The 25,400-nt window shown below is 43.6% G+C and overlaps 1 protein-coding gene across 9 annotated transcripts in view; it reads right to left on the reverse strand.

Annotated features, from left to right (window-relative positions):
* Positions 1 to 25,189, reverse strand: part of LOC133132648 (15-hydroxyprostaglandin dehydrogenase [NAD(+)]-like) — a 37,810-nt gene extending 12,621 nt beyond the window's left edge. For 2 of the 9 annotated variants that reach the window (XR_009709156.1, XM_061248237.1), the window contains exons 1-3: positions 5,777 to 5,897; positions 695 to 789; positions 472 to 595 (exon numbers count right to left, since the gene is read on the reverse strand). Coding sequence is in view for 8 of the 9 variants with exons in the window: in XM_061248237.1 (XP_061104221.1) it covers positions 472 to 595; positions 695 to 787 (217 nt within the window). In the remaining variant the exon portion in view is untranslated. The other 7 variants (XM_061248234.1, XM_061248232.1, XM_061248236.1 and 4 more) reach the window with 7 other exon arrangements.
* Between the last annotated feature and the right edge of the window lie 211 nt (positions 25,190 to 25,400).

Here is a 25,400-nt window from a genome sequence, read left to right on the forward strand (position 1 = left end):
TTTTATTTATTTATTTATTTTAGCAACAACTACGTTTTATTTACTTACTTTAGGAGTAACACATTAGGAGGAACACATTTCCCATGTCCCTAAGTTCACTCAAAATCAAAACCGACACAACATCAGTATAGCTACTAATGGCCGACTTTTAAACGTAGCCAAAGATCGCCTAACACAAATGGTTATAAAAGATTTTAATAACGTTTAGTAGCACTATTAAAAACGCTAATTTTATGTATAGAAGTCACACCTCTCAATAGGCACTTTGAGACACGCCACGCGGCCTTTGTTGATCACTATCCACCTTGCCCTTGCCTGCCCTCGCCTGTCAAACTGAGTTGTGGCGTTCTTATGCAAACCATGCAACGTCATTTAAATGTTATGATATTTACCAGTTTAGTTCCGTTATCTCCAGATTGTAAAAAATAATAATAACTCCGTGTAAAATATCGATAATAAAACATAGCATACCTTTGAGTTGTTCGTCTGAGGTCACATCGCATGTCAAGAAAATGGTGCGGTCTTCTCCGTACTCTTTATCAAAATCCGCTTTGGCGCTTTTCCCAACCGTTTCATTTATATCCAACAGTGCTACCTAAATACACAGATATATTGTTACAAACACCGTAGAAGACGGACATTATGCAAAACAATTCGATCCTTTAGAACGTGAAGAAACATTTTGAATACTTACCTTTGCTCCATTTTTCAGAAGAATGTCAGAAAAGCCTTTCCCTAAACCTTGCCCGGCACCTGTTACGAGAGCTACCTTACCACTTAAAGCCATAACTGGAGAAAGAGAAAGAAATCAGTTCAGCGTTTTACTACAGAAATTAAGCATCAACTGTACAGCGCTTTGGATAAAGGTGCTATATAAATGCCAACCATTTACCATGTTCCGTCAAAAAATAATATTACGTTGGCCCATGGAACAATATCTCCCTGCGAACGATAACACTTTTTGTACTTAAGCTATTAATCAACTTCAAACTAAATTTGATGGGAATTTTATGAATTGCAGAATGCGCTTACCGTTATCTAGAAAGAGTTATCTTTTGTCCAGAGTTATAAGTGAAGTTTTATAAGACATTACCGGATCTGACGCTCGCTCCGGCTAGCCAGAAATTCCACAAAATGCAGCCATACGAAGATTTCCTTATGAATCAGTTCGTATAAGGACAGTGACCTCACCAGTTACTTTAACAAACATTAACAAATAAAAATTGAATCAATAACTGTATTGACCCAGGCAGTGTAGTTAGCCATTACAGAAGAGGCATTGCGAAAATGGCGGGGAACTGAACTTGAAGTATTTCGTCTTGCAGACAGACGCTCTTATGCAGAGCGACGTACAACAAAGTGTAAAGTGCATACCCATACCAGAGATAAGTGCGCTGAATGACCCTCGAGAGAAGTACAATTTCAACTCCTACCTGTGCAACAAAGATAAGGACTAGGGCCTATCTGATCATTGGATTTAAAAAAAAAGTTACATTTTACATTTACATTTACATTTTAGTCATTTGGCAGACGCTTTTAATCCAAAGCGACTTACAAGTGCATAGGTTCTACCACAAGTCAAAGCATCACAACCAGAACTAGGAAAATACACCTGGACTGCTGTTCTAAACATATAGTCGTCATCATAAGTGCCATTTTTTTTTTTTTTTTTTTTGGGGGGGGGGGTTAGACAGGGATAGGGGTATCAGAAGGGGGGGGCGGGGTAAGTCAGGAGGGAGGACTAAGGTAGAGTTTGAAGAGGTGTGTTTTGAGTCTGCGTCGAAATAGGGGGAGGGATTCTGCTGTCCTGACAGTGGTAGGCAAGTCATTCCACCACTGAGGGACCAGAACGGAAAACAGGCGTGAACGTGCAGCTCGACCGCCAGGTGCCCGTAGAGAGGGAACCGTAAGGCGACCAGAGCTGGCAGACCGGAGTGGTCTAGCTGGGGAGTAGGGAGTAATCAGGGATTGTATGTAATGTGGGGCAGTCCCCTTAGCAGCCTGAAATGCCAACACTAGGGCCTTGAATCGGATGCGTGCGGCAATAGGAAGCCAGTGGAGGCCAATGAGAAGCGGGGTGACATGAGCCGACCTGGGCTGACTGGTGATCAAGCGGGCTGCAGCATTCTGGACCAGCTGGAGGGGCTTGATGGCGCACGCTGGGAGACCGGCTAGGAGGGAGTTGCAGTAATCCAGGCGGGAAATGACGAGCGCCTGGACTAGGAGCTGGGTGGCTTTCTCAGTCAGGAGATGACGGATACGGCGTATATTATACAGAAAGAACCTGCAGGTTCTGGCAGTGGAGGATACTTGTGGAGCCAGGGTGAGGCAGTTATCAAGAGTCACCCCAAGATTCTTTGCCGTACGGGAGGAAGAAACTACAAAGTCCTCCACAGTCAGTAAGAGGTCAATTGACGGAGAGGACTTGGCAGGGATGTAGAGAAGCTCAGTTTTGGCAAGGTTGAGCTTCAGGTGATGGGAAGTCATCCACGCAGAGATATCAGCCAAGCAGGCAGAGATCTGTGTGGTGATTTGGGTGTCAGGGGGGAAGGAAATGAAGAGTTGGGTGTCATCAGCATAGGAGTGATAAGAGAAGCCGTGGGAAGAGATAACAGAACCAAGAGACATGGTGTATAGCGAGAAGAGGAGAGGCCCAAGAACCGAGCCCTGCGGGACTCCAGTTCGTAGGGGTTGAGGGTTGGAGACTGCGCCCCTCCAAGTCACCTGGTAGGAGCGACCAGAGAGGTAGGAGGAAAACCAAGCGAGTGCAGAACCTGTGACACCCATCCCAGACAGCGATGAGAGCAGAATCTCATGGTTGACTGTATCGAAGGCGGCTGACAGGTCAAGGAAGATGAGGACAGAGGAGAGGGATTTTGCTTTAGCAGAGTGGAGTGCCTCAGTGACCGCGAGCAGGGCGGTTTCAGTGGAGTGGCCACTCTTGAAGCCAGACTGGTTGGGGTCATGGAGATTGTTGTGGAGAAGATAAGTGGACAGTTGGGAGCAGACCGCCCGTTCCAGGGTTTTAGCGAGAAAGGGAAGAAGAGAGACAGGCCGGTAGTTGTTCAGGGCAGAGGGATCAAGAGTAGGTTTTTTGAGGAGGGGAGTGACTCTGGCCCTCTTCAGGGAAGAGGGCATGGTGCCGGAAGAGAGGGAGGTGTTGATTAGAGAGGAGAGAAAAGGGAGAATGTCCTCAGATATAGACTGTAGGAGGGGAGAGGGGATGGGGTCAAGAGGACAGGTGGTTGGGCGGTGGGAAGTAAGGAGTTTCAGTGTGTCGGCGTCAGAGAGGGGAGAAAAGGAGGTTAGGGAGTTGGGGAGGGTAGGAGGGTCAGCAGGGGTGGAGGGTTGGGAGAAGGAATTGCGAATAGCATCGACCTTCTTTTCAAAGAAGGAGACAAAGTCATCAGGTGTGAGTGATGAGGGGGGTGGGGGGGGAGGGGGGGCCAGAAGAGAGGAGAAGGTTGAAAACAGTTTGCGGGGATTAGAGGCGGCCGCGTTAATTTTCGAGTGAAAGAAGGAAGATTTAGCTAGAGAGACAGAGGAATGGAAAGATGATAAGAGGGCATGGAAGGAAGCTATATCACTGGGGAGACAGGACCTTTTCCATTTTCCATTTTCTCTCCGCCGCCCGCAGTTCGGTTCGGACAGCTCGTAGAGCATCAGAAAGCCAAGGACTGGGGGGGGAGGCCCGAGCTAGTTTGGTGGTGAGGGGACACAGAGAGTCAAAGGAAGATGAGAGGGAGGACATGAGAGTTGTAGCCGCATCATCGGGAGACAGTCGAGAGAAAGACTCCGCAGATGGTAGGGAGGAGAGGATTGTAGATGAGAGGGTGGAGGAAGACAGGTGGCGTAGGTTCCGTCGACAGGTGACAGTGGATGGTGGGAGAGATGGATGGGTGTTAGAGGAGAGTGGAAGAGAGAAAGAGATGAAGGAGTGGTCAGATATATGGAGTGGTGTTACAGAGAGGTTGGTTGTTGTGCAGCTCCTTGTGAAGATGAGGTCAAGAAGGTTGCCTGCTTTGTGGAAGGGGAAAGAGTGAGGGTAAGGTCAAAAGAAGAGAGGAGGGAGAGAAAGGTAGACTGGGTGGACTCTGAGTTCAGGTTGAAGTCACCCAGGAGGATCAGGGGGGTGTCATTGACAGGTGAGGAGCTGAGGAGGATGTCCATCTCATCCAAAAAGTTTCCCAGAGGACCCGGGGGGCGATAAACAACAATAATAAACAGTTTGCACGGCAGAGTAACAGAAACCACATGAAATTCAAAAGAGGAGAAGGAGAGGGATGAGGAGAAGACACTAGATCTCCATGAGGATGAGATTAGGAGACCTGTGCCACCTCCTCTGCCAGAGGATCTGGGTGTGTGGGAAAAAGAGAAGGCAGAGGAAAGGGCAGCCGGGGTGGCCGTGTTCTCTGGTGAGAGCCACGTTTATTGTAATACACGCAAATAAATGAATAAACTGCTTACCTAGCCAAACCAAACTAGCAAAGGTATCATCCTTATGACAAGTAACACAGGTAAAGACAACAATTAAGGTTCACAGGGAGGTAGGGAGGGACGGGGAGAGGTGCTGCTTGAAGAGGTGTGTCTTCAGCTTGTGCTTGAAGGTGGGGAGAGATTCTGCTGTTCTGACCTCCACGGGGAGTTCGTTCCACCACCGTGGAGCCAGAACAGACAGTAGTCGTGAGCGTGAGGTGGAAGTGCGGAGAGGGGGAGGTGGCCAGACGTCCTGTGGAGGCTGAACGAAGAGGTCTGGCAAGCGTGTAGGGTCTGATGATCTTTTGTATACGCTGACCCCTTAAGTGCTTGGAAGGCTAACGCCAATGTTTGAACTTGAGCCATGACAGGCAGCTGGTGGAGGGAAGTGAGCAGGGGGGTGACATGGGAGTGTTTGGAAAAGGAAAGAAGAAAGTTGATGAGAAGCAGCTTGCTTCAATTGTTTTCGATAGAAAAGGAAGAGATACCAGGCGGTAGTTCTGGATGATGGAGGGATCCAGGTAGGCTACATTAACGAGGAGGAGGAGAGGTACGGAGGGTAAAAGCTACCGACCGGAACACCGCAAAATCATTTATTGTGGAGTTTACATGACATGGCATTTAAGTGCAGATACAGCAAGTCATCTTTAGACACCCTCCCTAACTAAGTGAAACATACAAAAATGCACCTGAACCGCGCCAACTTTCGTTTCCCCTGTGGTGTCGCGCAATGTCCCTCTCAACTGAAGACTCAGAAGTATAAAAAACATTCAGCACCCAAGCCAGTTAGGCACACACATGTTGATTCACTCATGTGGAAAGATGCCCTGTTGTATGTGCAGATTTCAGTAGCCTGTGTGTGCATTTGAAATTGCTTATCAGTTGTGGGGATTTGGTAGCTTGTCCTTTCAGTGGTTGTGATTCAGAGTTCAAATCTTCTCGGTTTACTTCGCATGTGAGCAGAAAGCATAAGGGTGACTGTGTCTCTGGTGAAACTGAATCGGTGGGTGAAGCAAGTGAGCACAATGAATCGGTTGATTTTGGAAATGAGAACTTGGCTGAAGCTGCAGAATGTTCTCAGCTTTGACCGGCAGCTGGTGGAGGGAAGTGAGGGATCCAGGGTAGGCTTTTTTTTTAGCAGCGGGGTGATGTAGGCCCTCTTGGAGGATGATGGAAAACAGCCAGAAGACAGGGAGGAGTTCCCTCAGTAGAAGCAATCTCTTACACCTGCTAGATCTGCCTTCTTCTCTAAACAAATTGACCAAAACAAATTACAAACACTACAACAAACAGGCCTTACCTTTTGAACAAAAAAAAATCTGTCAAAATTGTTTTTCTGAAAACTGCACCATTAGATTTGCCCCCATTTTGAATTTCAAGAACAAGTCAAGAAAAACAACTGTGCCCAGTCTTAGCGTTTTTTATATATTTTTGTTTCCTGCCTTGTTTCGTGTCTCTTGTACTTGTTTGCCTTGTCTGTTCATTCATTCATTCATTTCACCTGTTACCGGTTTCCCGGCACTCACACCTGTTTGTCATTTCAGTTAATGTGTCTGTGCATTTATACTCGCCTGTTTGCTTCGGTCCATAGCCAGATTGTAATGTGTTCTGACCATTCAGTCCAGTGCTGACAGAGCACCAGTGATTTTTTTTTTTTTTTTTAAGATATTTTTTAGGCCTTTTTCAGCTTTATTGGACAGTATAGTATAGAGAGACAGGACAGCTGAGAATGGGAGCGAGAGAGAGGGGAAGACATGCGACAAATGTCAGACGGTCGGATTCGAACCGCCGACGTCGCGGCTCGCAATGAGCATGCGGTCAGTGCTCTACAGGCTGCGCCACCGAGACACCCCGCACCAGTGATTATTGACTGGAAAGAATGGTGTCTGATTAACTCGATCATTCTTCTGCAGATGTACATGCTTGGACTATTGCCTGTCATTACGATTACAAACCTGATTACCTCTGTTACACATGTCCGGTGCTCACATGCATAAAAAGATGCAATAATAAATTGCTACAGGTGGCAAAATAATTTGTTCACAAAAATGATTCCAATATGGTATTCAAGATATACACCAATCACATTGCAGTCACACAATATGAACATCATCTTAGTCAGGTTGATCTTCATGAAAAAAAAATTTTTTCTTTGATGTTCTACAATGTTAATGTAGAATGTAGAACAATGTTAAAACAATGTTGATACTGCACCCCAGAATAATGGCATGGCTGTGGTTGATTATACAGTGGTGTGAAAAAGTGTTTGCCCCCTTCCTGATTTTTTTTTTTTTTTTTTTTTTTTTTTTTTTTTTTGCATGTTTGTCATGTTTCAGATCATCAAACAAATTTAAATATTAGTCAAAGACAACACAAGTAAACACAAAATGCAGTTTTTAAATGAAGGTTTTTATTATTAAGGGAGAAAACAAAATCCAAACCTACATGGCCCTGTGTGAAAAAGTGATTGCCCCCCTGTTAAAACATAACAGTGGTTTATCAAACCTGAGTTCAATTTCTCTAGCCACACCCAGGCCTGATTACTGCCACACCTGTTCTCAATCAAGAAATCACTTAAATAGGACCTGCCTGACAAACTGAAGTAGACCAAATGATCCTCAAAAGCTAGATATCATGCCGAGATCTAAAGAAATTCAGGAACAAATGAGAACGAAAGTAATTGAGATCTATCAGTCTGGAAAAGGTTATAAAGCCATTTGTGCCAGTTATAAAGCCAGTGTTCATGACTCCACCATAAGAAAGAGACTGGGCAAAAATGTCCTGCATGGCAGAGTTCCAAGATGAAAACCACTGCTGAGCAAAACGAACATTAAGGCTCGTCTCAATTTTGCCAGAAAACATCTTGATGTTCCCCAAGACTTTTGGGAAAATACTCTGTGGTCTGACGAGACAAAAGTTGTACTTTTTGGAAGGTGTGTGTACCACAGTAACGCCACATTTCAGAAAAAGAACATCATACCAACAGTAAAATATGGTGGTGGTAGTGTGATGGTCTGGGGCTTGCTGTGATAAATGGAACTATGAATTCTGCTGTCTACCAAAAAATCCTGAAGGAGAATGTCCGGCCATCGGTTCGTGACCTCAAGCTGAAACGAACTTGGGTTCTGCAGCAGGACAATGATCCAAAACACACCAGCAAGTCCAAACTTGCTATTTGGCTAAAGAAAAACAAAATTAAGACTTTGGAGTGGCCTAGTCAAAGTCCTGACCTGAATCCTATTGCGATGCTGTGGCATGACCTTAAAAAGGCGGTTCATGCTCGCAAACCCTCCAATGTGGCTGAATTACAACAATCCTGCAAAGATGAGTGGGCCAAAATTCCTCCACAGCGCTGTAAGAGACTCATTGCAAGTTATCGCAAACGCTTGATTGCAGTTGTTGCTGCTAAGGGTGGCCCAACCAGTTATTAGATTTAGGGGGCAATCACTTTCACACAGGGCCATGTAGTTTGGATTTTTTTTTCTCCCATAATAAAAACCTTAATTTAAAAACTGCATTTTGTGTTTACTTGCGTTGTCTGTGACTAATATTTAAATTAGTTTGATCTGAAACATTTAAGTGTGACAAACATGCAAAAAAAAATAATAATAATAAGGAAGGGGGCACTTTCACATCACTGTATATGTGGACATACAGTTGCCGTACTTCAGTATAGACAGATAGATCATTGCATTTTTATAGTACTTTTCTAGTGCTTTAAGAGTGATGAGGGGGAAACTCACCTCAACCACCACCAATGCGTCACACCCACCTCTGTGATGCAATGGCAGCCATTTTGCACCAGAACGCTCAGAGAGAAAGATTCTCGCCACTTAAATCAAGGGATGATTAGGTGGCAAGTTGTAACAGCCAGGTTGAGAATTTAGCCAGGACACAGAGGAACACTCTACTCATGCAAAGAGTGCCATGGGATATTTAATGACCCCAGTGAGTCAGGGCCTCAGTTTAACGACTCATCCGAAAGACGGCGTCTCCTACAGCACAGTGTCCCCATCACTGCACTGGGGTTTATTTGACCTGAGGGAAGATCACCCCTATTGGCCCACCAACACTACCTCCAGCAGCAACTTCTTTTTTCCAGGTGGTCTCCCAACCAAGTGCTCATGTGGTTATTTAATACACTAAATACCCGCATGAAAATTACCCAACATTACCCAACCACTGTGAAGGGGTCTGACAGTTTCAAATGTACTCTGATTACTATGTCCGGTGTCGGGACTTTACTGTGTCCTCCGTGTATTCTTATGCACCTTTGGTTCAGGTGCTGAATGTTCTGAAGTACAGCCATGACAATTTAGCCTATTCTCCACATTGCAGGGATGGCAGTTTATTTGTCTTATTTATACAGGTATACAGATGCAGCAATGTTTTTTTTTAAATTAATGGCAAGCTATTAAATGACTCCCTTATTATTATTATGTAAAAAAATTATCAAGTTATCAATGTCACATGGGTTTACTGGGATATGGAGTTACTGGGACATGGTTTACTGGAACGGGAGTTTACTGGGACAGGGGTCTACTGGGAAAAAGGTCTACTGTGACAGGGTTTAGTGGAACAGGGTTTACTGGGACAGGGGTCTACTGTGACAGGGTTTAGTGGAACAGGGTTTACTGGGACAGGGGTCTACTGTGACAAGGTTTACTGGGAAGGGGGCTTAGGCTCAGTACAGGGAATATGGGCCTTTAGATCAAGCATGAATTCCTTTGGAAAATCCACGTAGCTGCAGCCTTCCTCTTTCACCACCATCACTGCCCCGTTCTTGTCCTCATCAGTCACCAGCTGCAGGAACCCCTCAGCCACCGCTGGTACCCTGAAAACACAACACCCCCCCACCCCTTAAACAGAGACAGAGCCACCACTGGTACCCTAAAATTACACAACAACCCGCACCCCTTAAACAGAGACAGAGCCACCACTGGTACCATAAAAACACACAACAACCCCCACCCCTTAAACAGAGACAGAGCCACCACTGGTACCATAAAAACACACAACACAAAAAAACACAAAACACAAAAACACTCCCCCCTCTTACTGTTGCTTTCATATCTCTGACATAATAAAAACTGCAAGATGGTAAAAACCTACTACAGTTTTCTGACTAACGTTGAAGTTTTTTGTAATCTGTTCAGCAATTTTTGAGCAAAGGTCAAAATTGCTAGGTCATCCTTTTTCAAGAGCTTCTTCGGCACTTTATAAAACACACTCTCATATATGTGAATAAAACATGTGAAAGTTTTCTTTCCATATTGTATAAAACAAATCTGGTTTCATAGAAAAGTGAGCTTTTCTGATCATTCATGTGTCTGGACAAAAAGATATGCAAAGGGATTCGGAGAGATTTGGGGACACCTGAGGACATCTGGATACAGTTTTGGGAAAGCTTATGTGGAATTTGAATGCCTGTAGATATCTTTGCTAAATCTTGTACACACATTGAGATCAAGTTTGTCCACAAATATAATAATTCTGGGTTGGTCCTTGACAACACTATAAAAACATAAGGTGTTTTGTCATTTTCTTTTTATTGTATCTTTTCTGTACACTCTATATATATGCTCTGACATTAATTTGTTTTGTCTCAAATTTCTGAATAGTACAAGCATCTTCTTTACTTTACATCTTCAACTGTGTGGGTGCAGTAAATGGTTGTTGAGATATTTACTAGTACAAAATAGGCTGAAATTGTCTTCTAGGGGTGCCAAAGTGGAAAGGGTTAAAGTGCCAACGGCAACTGGTTTGGTGACAACAGACAGAATCTTGAGAAGAACTCACTCGATTTTCCTTAGTTTCGCTGTGTCCCCAATGAGGTTGAAGAGGTGGGAAAATGGTCCGTTTTTCTTCTCATCGGCCACTGCTCCCAGGAGGGGAGTTGAGACAGCAGTGGGACAGAGGGTGTTGATCCTCACACCATACCCACTCATCATCGAGGCGTCCTGTAACACACACACACACACACACCATGGAATCATCAGTCCCTTATGTAGATAATTCAAATGTAAATGTTTTGCTGCAGACACGCAGACAGTGGGCACTCCTGGTCAAATTGCATGTTTTGTTGACTCACAAAGTGAAAGGTCATAGCTATAGCAACTTGTTAGCAACTGACTTTTTAAAAGCATATAACGGCTTTGAAATTCATGGTTATGATATAAACAAATGTACCTCATCTCATTAAACAAATGTGAAACTCTTAAGTGGATATTAACCACAGGCCTTTCAGTATATTTGGCAGAAATCAAAATCCCTGTGGGGAAAAAGCATGGGAAATCTGCAGAGAGAACTCTTCAATATTGCTTTTATGAATACAAACTGTAGTACTCTATAGGAGGGCAGAACTACATTACAGATTAGAGGTGTCCATGTTTCTCCTGACGGAACTTACTGCCACAGACCGGCTGAACCCAACTACCGCATGTTTGGCAGCCGAGTATACGGGGAAGATTAAGAAGGGAGCCAGGCCTGTTGGGTGCAGACACAGATCAGCCAATATCAGTCACCTAGCACAAGCAGACAATGAAATTCATTACAGCAAAGATGTACCAATGTGCACCATTGTACACCATTATGTGTACCTGGCGGTTGAGCTGCACGTTCACGCCTGTTTTCCGTTCTGGTTTCTCAGTGGTGAAATGACTTGCCTACCACTGTCAGTTCAGCAGAATCCCTCCCCATATTTCGATATCCCTCTTGTCTAACCCTAATCCTTAATAAAAAAATATATAAATAAATAAGAAGAACCTATGCAGCATAAATAAGAAGAACCTATGCAGTTGGACTTGCTTTGGATTAAAAGTGTATGACAAAAATGTAAAATGTTAAAATTTACATACGTAAATGTGATTTATAGTCTTCCCAAGAACAGCGTACTCAAATGCCTTGAAGCTGGTGAATAAATCAAGGGTGTTATTGTGACTCATTAACTTGTTGCATACACTTGAACTGAGACAAGGGTATCTGTACCTGAGCATGTGCCTAGATAAAATAAGTCACGCATAACAGCATATTTAATTAATTTTATCGGACTACCTTGATCCCATGACACTTCAGTGAGCAGACAGATTGCTGCATACTCGAAGGTCAGGATCATTGTGAGTTGTTGCAAACCAGGAGCCAGAGTTAGCCGCTTATTTTATCGGCAGGACATTTGAGTGCAAAACTGGAGTGCAAGGCATATGCTTGTCATAATAATAAGCGGAACAACAAGGAGAAAAAGTATGTCTGTGTCCCAAAGCCAGTGACAGCGGAAAAGTGGCTAGACCTAGGGACAGGTCACAATGGAAGAGCTTTCCCATTCGGCTGGAACTCAGTTCTTTGTTCCATTACTTTAATGGCATTTGGCAGACGCTCTTATCCAGAGCGATGTACAGTTGATTAGACTGAGCAGGAGACAATCTTCCCCTGGAGCAATGCAGGGTTAAGGGCCTTGCTCAAGGGCCCGACAGCTGTGTGGATCTTATTGTGGCTACACCGGGATTAGAACCACCGACCTTGCAGGGCCCGGTCATGTACCTTAACCACTACAATATAGGCCGAAATTGTTATTTCAAGCCTACATGCTTTGAACTAAACCTAAAAGCAGGATGTCCTGGGAGAACGAAACTAATGTCTGACGCCGTCAAAACGTTCAAATACAAACAGAGGGAAAAGATAGATGTTCCCAGGCCAGATCAATGCTCAAAGAAGCTGTCAAACTACCTGCCATGGAAGCTATATTGACTATGACCCCTCCTTCTCCTCCAGTGTCCTTCTTCATGTGCTGAAGTGCCAGATAGGTGCCCTGAATCACTGCATTCTGTCAAAAGACATGAAAGATTGCTCACCAACACACAACACCAGATTACATTCACACTTCAGCGGACATGCGTCAGGGAGGTTAATACTTGCAACTTGACGGTCATAGAAGATGAGGAAGAAGATATACTTTATTGAACCCTGTAGGAGCAATGTGGGGTTAAGGGCCTTGCTCAAGAGCCCAACAGCTGTGCTGATCTTAGCTACCAGTAAGGCTTAAGCCTCCAACCTTACTGGTCATGTACCTTAGGCACTAGGCTACAGGCTGGGGGTAACTTGGCCGGTTCGATCACGCCCAGGGTGTGTCAAAGTGCCCCTGAGCAAGACGCCTAACCCCCAATTGCTCCCAAAGAGCTGTTTTGTGCCTTGCATGGCAGCCAATTGACATTGTTGTGTGTGTGTGTGAGAATGAGAAGCATCAATTGTACAGTGTACAGTGCTTGGATAAAGGCACTGTATAAATGCAGACTATTAAATATAATGGCATTGAGTGGCTAGACACCCAGAGCACAGTGATGAGGGGAAAACTCATTCTCAACCACTACCAATGTGAAGCACCCACCTGGCTGCCATTTTGCGGCAGAATGCTCCACACAGCTGAGGTGTTGAGGGAGAGAACAATGTTTTTTCGGGATGATTAGCTGCCAGGTAGAAGGAGCCTGGGTTGGGACTCCCTACTCTTTGTGAAGAGTGTCATGGGATTCTTAATGTCCACAGTGAGTCAGGACCTCGGTTTAGCATCTCACCTGAAAGATGGCGCCTCCTACCACACAGTGTCCCCATCACTGCACTGGGGGAAATTTAACCAGAGAGACGATCACACCCTACAGGCCCACCAACACCACTTCCAGCAGCAACTTCAAGTCTCCCAACCATGACCTAACCAAGAGCACACCTGCTTAGCTTCAGCCATGTACTAACCAAGAGCACACCTGCTTAGCTTCAGCCATGTACTAACCAAGAGCACACCTGCTTAGCTTCAGCCAAGTACTAACCAAGCCCACACCTGCTTAGCTTCAGCCATTTACTAACCAAGTCCACACCTGCTTAGCTTCAGCCATTCACTAACCAAGTCCACACCTGCTTAGCTTCAACTATTTACTAACCAAGTCCACACATGCTTAGCTTCAGCCATTCACGAACCAAGCACACACCTGCTTAGCTTCAGCCATTTACTAACCAAGCCCACACCTGCTTAGCTTCAGCCATTTACTAACCAAGTCCACACCTGCTTAGCTTCAACTATTTACTAACCAAGTCCACACCTGCTTAGCTTCAGCCATTTACTAACCAAGTCCACACCTGCTTAGCTTCAGCCATTTACTAACCAAGTCCACACCTGCTTAGCTTCAACTATTTACTAACCAAGCCCACACCTGCTTAGCTTCAACTATTTACTAACCAAGTCCACACATGCTTAGCTTCAGCCATTCACTAACCAAGCACACACCTGCTTAGCTTCAGCCATTTACTAACCAAGCCCACACCTGCTTAGCTTCAGCCATTTACTAACCAAGCCCACACCTGCTTAGCTACAGGAGTGGGGTGCATGATGGTATAGCTGCTGGCAATATTTTGTCTAGATAATCACTTTTTCTTGATTTTAATCGATACTTGTCCTGGGGACAATTAATTTCCCCAAGTACAGACAAATATCTCTCCTCTTCATTTTAAAAAGTTATTGAAAGATATCTTACCAGATTTATTGCCACCATTTTCTCCCAGTTAGTCTCATCCATGATCCCTGCATTGTTGCTCATTATGTGGATTCGGCCAAACCTCTCGATGGTTTTCTGGAATGCATCTGTTGGCAAAAGGAATGTCACCACAAACGAAGCATAGACACAACCATGGTTCCTGTTTATTGAGGGTAATTTTCAGTTCATTTGGGTAAAGTGAACGGTAGAGAAACAGTGCATTTCGGGGATATGGATTATAGCAAGCTTCGAATCACCTATATTTACAATGTACAATACTCTGTAAAAAAGTTACACATTTTTAAAAATACATGCGTATAATCTATATAATGTATAACAGATCCTCTGTGTGGAGTTTGCATGTTCTCCCCGTGTTTGGGTGGGTTTAGTCCGGGTACTCTGTATTTACTGTTCTTTTTCCTATGTGCAGTCCCATCTCTATTTGCCCTTTTATCCAGATTAGGGCTGAACGATTCGGGAAAATAATGTAATTGCAATATCTTTTTTTTTATTTTATTTTTTTAATAGTCCCTTCCCTTTTGTATTCATAGTGCATAACATTAAATTATTTGTCATGACAGGGGGGACAGAGGAACCAAAAGCAGACAGGGGTGTAGAAAAATGGCAGGTTTAATAGCAGGAGGATAATTAAAAACAGGCAGAGTTCAAAAACCGGGAGGTCAGTCCAAATACGGCAGAGGTACAGAGATCCACAAAAACCAAAAAAAGAGTCCAGAGAAGCAGGCAGGGGTCATACACGTGTAAGAAACCCCCCTAATACACCAAAAGGCGGAAGTATCTGAGAGGTGAAGGAAACGCGTGTAGTCTGACCAATGCTACTGGAACAGGGTTCATTTAATTTTGTTCTCGTTTATCTGACTCCAATAGATAAGTTCAACTGCTCCTCTGTTCTAACAGTTCAACAAAAGGAACTGCAAATGTCCGCCAATAGTGTGGCTCTATATGATCGCTATCTATTTGTATAGACACGGACGTACCTGTGGCATGTATAGCCTACAATGATACACTTAGTATGTATCTTGTGACGGTACTGGTGTATAGGCGAGTGACTACGGGGTGCAGGTATCCTAGGTTGTTTATGTCTGTTAGGACTCTACACTGCTAATTGTGCAGTGGTGTAAGTCAAGAGGATGCAAGTTCAAATTAATACAATTTATTCAATAATGCAGAAATATAATTACGTGGAAAGGTGCAATATTAATAGCTATACGCAAATGGTGCGCAGGAGGTCGTATTAGCGAGTCTCCTCGAACCATTCCATGTTTCCCTCTATATACCCAGGGTTTTCAGGAAAAAAACAACAAATCATCAAATAAAGAGTCACAAGATGGCGGTAACAATGGTCCTGTTGATGTTATCTCTGTATGTCCAATAAACCTGGTTAACCTTTGTATTACAGCTGGATGCTGACTCACAGGTAACTTGCATTACCTGTGGTTTATTCCTACAAGATCTTTATTCAGCAACCAGTGTACTACACCACCAATGACACCAAACTATTTCCCACATCATTAGCTATCTAAAGACACCAAACACTGTATGTGGAAAACCCATGGTTTATACAGTGCCATTTCAACTCATCAGTTCTGGGAGCATTCCACTGAGGTGGCAGAATTGTGCAGAGGCAGCACAATGGCAGGAGCAATAGTCCTGTATTGATGAGCACTGTCTTTTCATCAAGCCTTGCTGACCCTGTCAACATGGTCAACACAGTCTGTTTCCTTTTGGGGGTCTGCAGAGAGGCACACTTATGTAAAATGCCCTCTACACGAGAATCCAGGAAAACAAAAATCAACAAGACAGAATGCCACAAGGGCAAGGACAAGGGGAATAAGGGGGCTAGAACAGGGGTAAGGGAGTAAAAGGGCTTGGGACAAAAAAAAAAAAAAAGCAGGATATATCGAACTAACAAGGTGCAACTGAAAAGGACAGGTATAAATACACAGGGGAATGAGACAACCTAGGTGGGGCATGGGAGTGAGGGCCGTCTAACAAATAAACATCAGGTGAGACACATGAAAGGGTAATAATACAATAACGAGGGGGAAACGAAAACGCGGACTGGATTCACAAAGACACACATGTAATACAAACAGCTCCGGATTAGAGAGTATCAATAGATGTAGTGATAACAAGAGACAAGTGCGACCACTTCGCTGAAACTAAGCAACTAATCAGTGATAGAGTTACAGAACTGGAGATGTGTTAGTAAGTTAGTTACGTGATTAAATGACAAATACCCAAAACTAGTGAACTTGTTAGTTTGACAAACATATTAGAGTGTTAATATAATTAGTACTGTACAAATTCTATGTTAGTTGGGATTAGTATATCAGTGCTATCTATAAACACAAGAGAAAGCAGGAAGTAAGAACAGCGAGACAGAAGGAATCGTGGGAAACCGGAAAATTCTGAAACGAAACTATTTCCCAACTATAGCCAACCTTTGAGTTGTTCGTCTGAGGTCACATCGCATGTCAAGAAAATGGTACGGTCTTCTCCGTACTCTTTATCAAAATCCGCTTTGGCGCTTTTCCCAACCGTTTCATTTATATCCAACAGTGCCACCTAAATACACAGATCTATTGTTACAAACTCCATAGAAGACGGAAATTCTGCGAAACAATTCGACGAAACATTTTGAAAACTTACCTTTGCACCATTTTTCAGGAGAATGTCAGAAAAACCTTTCCCTAAACCTTGCCCAGCACCAGTTACAAGAGCTACCTTACCACTTAAAGCCATAACTGGAGAAAGAGAAAGAAATCAGTTCAGAGTTTTACCACAGAACTTTACAAATAATAATCACACATTTGTCACTTTCTGTCAAGTAAAAAATATATTATGGCCTATGGAACAATACCTCCGTGCGAAGGATAACACCGCAGATTTTTTGTACTTAGGCTATTAATCAACCTCAAACTAAATTTGTTAAATATTTTATGAATTGCCAAATGCGCTTACAGTTTTTTTGTCCAGAGTTACAAGTGAAGTTTCATATAACACATTACCACCGCCACGTGATATGTGATATCCGCGACAGGAGGGGCAAACCCGCACAGATGTTGGCTTCAAGTACTGTAGGAATTATCCGACGTGGAAATTGCACTTCGATGACCCTCTAAAGTAGTCATTTATATGGCGCATGATTCTTGGAAAAATCAGACGTTCTAGCCGGCTCGCTCCGGGTAGCCAGCCATTCCACAAAATTCGATAAATTGGTGAAAATTTCCTTACGAATCACTTTACATGAGGACACCGATAGAAGCCGTAGTCTGATGCACCTCACTAGTTACGACTCGTATCCGTTAGGCTCGCAGCCAGAAACCCAAACGCAGACCACAGTATTCCGATAAACGTTTTTTTTTTTTTTATACCAGTCCAGGGGTCAAAGCCAGGTAATCCAGTAAACACAGTGGCAATTCGAGATGAATAAGGGTGTCCGAAGGTCAAAAAAATAAAAAATAAAAATAAAACATTCCGAAGGTCAAAATCCACGAGATCAGGGCTGCGTTTCCCGAAGCCTTCTTAACGTTACGTCGTTAAATTATACCTTAAGGCTTAAGTTCTACGTTTCAGCGTGTTTCCCGAAACGTTCTTAGTTAAGTATACTTTTTGTACGTCGTACTTTTTTAAGGTTAGTCTGGACCTCTCTTATACCTTACATTGTCAGCTCACTCCGCTAGTGGCCACCACTGTTCTGACCGCAAGCCTCTGAAATCAGCTGTTGTTCTTAGTTATAATATTACTAAAATACCACATTAATGGGACTGTTTTCATGCAAAGAATTAAAGTGTAGGCTACATTACGAAGCATGTATGTTGCGCTTTATTGAACATGGTGCCGATTTCCCACTCTCTCTGTGGGCTGGAGCGATGTTTAACTATACTTACTATACTATACTATAGTATACTATACTTACTTTAACTATACTGTACTTAACTATAACTTCTTTCTTTGTTTTGTTGGACACCGTAGTCCTAAAACTGGAAAATAATTTCCACGCCACGTCCTCTAACAATATCTCCATTTTGTTTGCTGTGAATCTGTGGGACCGCTTCTTTCTTAATTTTTTTTCTTTCCCACTATAGCTTAAGTTGTTTTCGTGTTGGTGCGTTTTGCTCGTTTAGTGCGCTTTTATTGAAAACGTCAGCTAATCAGAGAAAATAATGAATTGCACCAGTAATGAGTTGGTGCTTTTGGCAAATCAACCGTGATTGCAAAGTCATTTAAGGCACCATGACAAATATATTAAAATAATGTAAATAAAACATGACATGCCAAAGAAGGCGAATTGCTTGGTGGCATAGCAGGACGAGACGTGACACCATAATCTGAGATCACAAACCGTATATATTTTTTTTAAATACGAAAATGATATATATGGTTGGATAATTTAGTTTGTACGTGTTTAATTCTATAAATAAGTTCCCACCAGTATTGCAGTATTCCTGTTTTATTCATAAAGAACACTACTTTCTCTCATAACGCAGTTAAGCAGTCACTGCATGGAGTGAATAATCGATCTTAGAAAGGTCGATGAGCCTAGAAACGTCGCACATAGAAGCTACCTTAAGCAACCTCCTAAAGGGATAGTTCGGGGAACACACTTAGGAAAGTAAACAACTTTAGTAAGGTATACCTTCCGAGTCTTCGTAAAACGTTAAGAGACACTGTTATCGGGAAACGCGGCCCAGAAAGCCAGGGGTACAGAGGAGTACGCACAGGGAGAATCGTAAACAAAGCAAAGATCAAAAACAAAAATCACAAGCAAACAAAGCAGAAGGGAATGGGCAAACTCAAAGTCAGGCAAAGGGTGTCTCATTCATTCATTATCCTAACCCGCTTATCCTGAACAAGGTCGCAGGGGGGCTGGAGCCTATCCCAGCATACATCGGGCGAAAGGCAGGAATACACCCTGGACAGGTTGCCAGTCCATCGCAGGGCACACACACCATTCACTCACACACACTCATACCTACGGGCAATTTATACTCTGCAATCAGGATAACCTGCATGTCTTTGGACTGTGGGAGGAAACCAGAGTACCCGGAGGAAACCCACGCAGACACGGGGAGAACATACAAACTCCACACAGAGAGGCCCCGGCCGACCGGGATTCGAGCCCAGGACCTTCATACTGTGAGGCGGCAGTGCTCCATCCGTGCCGCCCACAAAGGGCATCTCAATACTCTCAAATATGACAGGTTTACACATAATTGGCAGTGAAATAATTATCAACGTTTAGATAGGTGAATTAAGGCAGGCAATCAGAGATAGAACAGGGAGTTGGAGCTCCAAGCTGTGCAGAAAGAGAATGTTAATGTTTGGTACATGATTAAACTATAAATACACAAAACTAGTGAATGTCAGTTAGTTAGACAAACATATTAGTGTGTTAATATGTATAATAGTACTGTACAAAATCTATGTTAGTCGGGATTAGTAGATTAGCCCCATCTACAAACATGAATGGGAGGGAAGTAAGAAAAGCGAGACGGAGAAGGAATCGTGGGAAACTGGAGATTACCGAAAACACCTGAATAGTGAATCACGCAGACAGGGAAGTGACTCGGGCTCAGAGCTACATAAAGACACAGACATCACAGGGGAAAACGAGTGCAATGAACCATGAATGAAAACGAAAACCAGACATGAATATGAAAAATAATAAAGTTAAAGAAAAACTAACAGACAGAATGCAGGAATATTACATTATCTGTTATTTTGCCAATCATTTAGTTAATTATTGAAAGACGATGCTGCTTTACAAACATTAACGAATAAAAAAAAAAAAAGTGTAGTTAGCCATTACACAGGGGGTATTGCGACATCCTGACCCCCGACACACAGGTCTCTACCCGTATCTCTGCCAGCCTGAGAGACATCCAGAGCTGGATGGGCAACCACCATCTAAAGCTCAACCCAGGTGAGATGAAGCTAATCTTCATCCCTGCTCTAATCTTTCCCTGCTCTGATTTTTCCATTTCACTAGGGGATACATTGACCTCATCCCTTAGTGCAAGAAACCTTGGGAGTGGCGATGGACAACAGGTCGTCCTTCTCCGAGAACATCACTACGGTGACCCGGGCGTGAAGGTTCTTCCTGTACAACATCCGGAGAATCCGACCCTCTCTCACCACCTACTCCACTGAGCACCTCGTTCAAGCGATGGTCCCGTCCCGCCTGGACTACTGCAATTCTTTGCTGGCTGGCCATCAGACCCCTAAAATTGGGATCAGCCCCTACATACATTAAATCACTAATCAGAACCCGTACACCAGCTAGACCCCTCCGTTTTGCTGCTGGCACCTCCCCCACGCCGCACCTGCACTTCTCGGTCATGACCACCGTCCGGCCCCACGGTGGTGGAATGACCTTCCTGTGGATGTCAGGACAGCAGAGTCCTTTCAAGTTGTTGATAAGCTGGTTTACTCTTCTAGGGTTCAAGTTGCATCTCTGTGATCACTCCAAGACTTGGATCTGCACTTTCCTCTAGGCTCTTCAATGCACTCGTCCTTGGTTTTGAGTTGCACTTCATCGTGCTCTGGATAACAGCATCTGCTAAATGCCCGTACTGTAATGAGGTTCCTGTCGATGGCATGTTTGTCATTACGACCCGATTGTCAGTCTGTCCATTACACTACATTAATGGCATTTGGCAGACACTCTAATCAACTGTACGTCGCTCTGGACAAGACTAAGCAGGAGACAATCCTCCCCTGGAGCAAAGTAGGGTTAAGGGCCTTGCTCAAGGGCCCAACGGCTGTGCGGACCTTCTTGTGGCTACACTGGGATTAGAACCAGCAACCTTGCATGTCCCAGTCATTCACCTTAACCACTACACTACAGGCCACCTGTCCGCTGGCAGAATTACAACCAGCTTGATTGTTTCAACAGAAACGTATTCTATACATGCATAAAACTATACCCCTCGCAAGCAATAGACCAATTAATTTGTACTTTTTTGTTTGTAAAATGTATATGTTAGTATGTTAGCTTAAGGAAATGTACCCAAGGAGTTATTCTGTACCAAAGTTCTGATCTGTGTTTCTGGTTATTTACTATAAAATGTGACTAGAGATGCACGCATGCTTATACCATGGTGTAGGGCAATATGTATTGTGATAAGCTATACATGTTATACACACACACTCACTGAGCACTAGGTAGGCATTAGGTAGACCTGTACACCAGCAGATATTTAATCAGCCAAGCATGTGGCAGCATAAAAAACATGCAGAGATGGTCAAGAGTTTCAGCTGTTTTTCAGACCAAATGTCAGAATTGGAAAGAAATGCAATCCAAGTGACTTTGACTGTGGAATGAATGTTGCTGCCAGACTGGGTGGTCTGAGTATCTCAAACAGCTGATCTCCTGGGATGTCTCTAGAGTTTGCAGAGAACTGTGTGAAACACAAAAAAAATATCCAGTGAGCAGCAGTTTCTGTAGGCAAAAAACACCTTGTTAATGAGAGAGGTCAGTGGAGAAGGGCCAGACTGCTCAAAGCTGACAGCAACCCAAATAACCACACGTTACGACAGTGGTATGCAGAAGAGCATCTCTGAACACACAACACATCAAACCTCTTAAGCGGATAGGCGACAGCAGCAGAAGACCAATAAGTGTGTACATTGTGGAATGTTTACAGAACATTTTATTCACATTAACTCGGAGAAAGATTCAGGAGATAACTTTCAGGGCAGAGGAGTCTTGAATGTACCCGAGTCAACGTAGACGGCACCTTCATGTGTGATCTTCATCACTGCTCCGTTCTTGCCCTCATCCATCACCAGCTGCAGAAACCCCTCAGCCACCACTGGTACCCTAAAAACACACAAACACCCCCACCACCCCTTAAACAAGCGAGTTGCAGTTTGAATGGAGGCATGAGAGTTTTGTTTCAGGGCTACGCAGCAGAGATAATGTTGGCCAAGGTGCCAACAGCAACAGACAAACACCTCACAGGAACTTACTCGAGAATGCCACACTTCTTCACAACTTCCTTTGAGAGATGTGAGAGGTGGGCAAACTGCCCATGCCGTTCGCTGGTCGAATCTAGGAGGGCGGTTTTGACCAAACCGGGGCAGAGGGCGTTGATCCTCACGCCATACCCACTCTCCTCGGAGGCTCCCTGTAACACACACCATGAAATCATGACTTTCGGTAATACATCCGATGTGAATGTACAGTATAGTCAAAATTTAAGTGCTGAATTTATTTTTGAAGCAAACTGACAGCGGTGCACAGGCGAGCACTGCATGTTGAATCAGGGGCGACATTGCCTCAGGTGGCAAGAGCAGTTGTCGGGCAGTCAGAGGGTTGCCGGTTCGATCCCGCCCCGGGTGTGCGAGTATGTGAACGGGTGAATGAGAAGCATCGATTGTACAGCGCTCTGGACAAAAGGTGCTACATAAACCAGCCATTTACCACCAAGTGAAAAGTTAAGAAAACATGTTACAAACCCAAAACATGGCATCAGTGCTGTGCATTTTAAGAAAGGAACACCTTGGCAACATACTGGACGGGAGTGGATCGCTTGCGTTTAGTTTGCTTGGTGAGCAAATAATCTCTTTTTTTTTTTTTTTTTTTTTTTTGAACAAGGGATTTCCTGGCTCAGTGTCCTGTACATATTATTCTTCTGTGATTAATAACCAATAAACAATTAAACAAAAAAGTAATGGTTGCCATTTTTGTTGGCGTGAGCATGTTCTGCCAGCCTTGCATTTGTAGACGAGTAAAGCAGGCCCGACCGTCACCAGGCTCAATCTCCAGTAGTGCACATCGTTTGCAGTGCATTGTGGGGGGAATACCGAGCGAACCATTTCAGGCGTCAAATTTGATACTGTAAATTTCCGACACCCTACAAAATGGCGGCTGCCCCAAATGGTGCATTCCGAACACGGACCAGATTGAAGATGTGCGTTGACCACCTGAATGAACTTACCGCCACAGCCCGGGTAAACCCAACCACTCCGTGTTTGGTGGCTGTGTAGACGGGCACAGTCAAGAGGAAACCCAGACCTGTTATGTGCAGAAACGGATCAGCCATTATCAGTCATCCAGCACAAGCCAATGATGCAATTCATTACAGCAAACAAAAGGCAACAACCCATAGCATTACTCTTGCCGACCCTCAGAAGAATGAGGTCTAGAAAAATCAAGGAGATTTGTGTATTCTAAGGTCCTGAAGTCTGTGGGTGGTCTTGTGATTCATGAACTTCTAGCGCAAACTTTAACTGAAATGTTTAAACACAACAGCTTGTGCAGTGGCCCACATATTTATAAAAAAATAAATAAAATTAAAAAAAAACATTTCAGGGGTGTTTTTTTTATTTATTTTTTTTTATTTTATTTATTTCTTTTTATCTAGGAGTCCGGAAATTTAACTGATCAAACTTTTAGCTTTGGCGTCTCAAAGCAACCCCAAGTCACCACTACACCAAATAGTCACGAGTGGCTTTAAAAACAATCAAGTAAGGGCAGGGAAACGGACACAAAATGTCCCCCTCAGAGACAGACGTTGGGAATCTACCTGCTAGGGAAGCTGTATTGACTATGACCCCTCCTTCTCCTCCAGTGTCCTTCTTCATGTGCTGAAGTGCCAGATAGGTGCCCCGAATCACTGCATTCTGTCAAAAGACATGGAAGATTGATCACCAACACACACCAGATTAAATTCACACTTCAGCAGACATGTGTCAGGGAGGTTAATACTTGCAACTTCCTAGATGGTCATATAGACAGATGAAATTGTGTAAATCTGTCTATCGCAGTACTGCAACTCACTCTATGGTAAGAAGTTGTTGTCAATCAGGATAACTATTCCCCCCCAGGTACAGATCTGTCCCTATGGTTCATTCTTAAATTATTGAAAGATATTTTACCAGATTTACTGCCACCATTTTCTCCCAGTTGGTCTCGTTCAAGATCCCTGCATTGTTGCTCATTATGTTGATTCGGCCAAACCTCTCGATGGTTTTCTGGAATGCATCTGTTAGCGAAAGGAATGTCACCACGAACGTTAGCATATGCACGAGACTAGTTAGTAGTAAATTCAGTTTTCCGTTTAAGCTGCGATGTTGCCTACGCGTGTATTCCCTGTTGAGAACTCCAGCAAAATTCAGATGGGATTCTAATCTGGTTTAACATTGTTTTAAACCCTGTTTTTAAAACACTTCTAGCTCTAAGTCACTGCTGGACAAAGCTGGGTAAACTCGTAGACTACCTATATAGGATCGGTCAGCCAGTGAAAGCTTTGAAAACATATTGCATTCAGTTTGGACAGGCAACCCTAATTGATTTGCAACAAGTGGTGCAAGTATTTGCAATATAGCACATGCATAGCCATTCATAGACAATGTGCTTTAAGATGTTTCAGGTAAACATTTCCTCTAAACATGAAGTACCAACACAATTAAGAGAACAGCTTTTTAAAATCGGGGGTTGCAACTCTAGTTGGACCAAAAACCAGGATACACAGCCTACCGCAGTTTAGTCCCGTTATCTCCAGATTCATTTTTTAAAGTATGGTTTCTACGGACTTCCGTATAACAAAAACAAACATAGCCTACCTTCCAGTTGTTCAACGGAGGCCACGTCACATGTGAAAAAGCAGACGCGGTCTTCTCCGTACCCTTTACCAAAATCCGCTCTGGTGTTTTCCCCAATGTTCTCATTTATATCCAACAGAGCCACCTATATATACGCAGATCTAGTGTCAGGAACATCGTATAAGATACATTCTCCAGGAAAATAACGATTTTCGTTTATTTTGCATTAATAGCAAATTGAAATTATGGTCATTTTAAATCGTTACACATGGCCTATGGCCCTTTCGAGAGCGTTCGTCTTACCTTTGCTCCATTTTTCAGAAGGATGTCAGAAAAGCCTTTCCCTAAACCTTGCCCGGCACCAGTTACAAGAGCTACCTTACCAATTAATGCCATAACTGGAGAAACAAGAAGAAATCAGTTCAGCGTTTTACTACAGAAATGAACAAATAATAATCACACATTTGTCACTTTGTCAATAAATTAAAAAAATATGATGTAGGCCAATGGAATAATAGATCCTTGCGAACGATAACACCGCTGACTTTTTGTGCTTAGGCCCGGAGGTGTCCGGGAGGGTCGCAGTGTGTGCTGGTTGTCGGATTGTTCTCGGAACCTGTGGTTCATTTAAGTCATTGATTGGCTAAAGAATCGACGCACCTTGCTCTCGAGGCCTTAATTGACAGCTGATTGAACGGAAACCACAAAAACCTGCAGACAATGCGACCCCTTAGGAATTCAGTTTGACACCCGTCGTTTAGGCCAGGGGTCGGCAACCCTGGTCCTGGAGAGCCTGGTCCTGTGCTGGCTTTCGTTGTTGCTTGGCATTAATTG

This window comes from Conger conger, chromosome 7, assembly GCF_963514075.1.
Source record: "Conger conger chromosome 7, fConCon1.1, whole genome shotgun sequence".
Taxonomy (NCBI): Eukaryota; Metazoa; Chordata; class Actinopteri; order Anguilliformes; family Congridae; genus Conger; species Conger conger.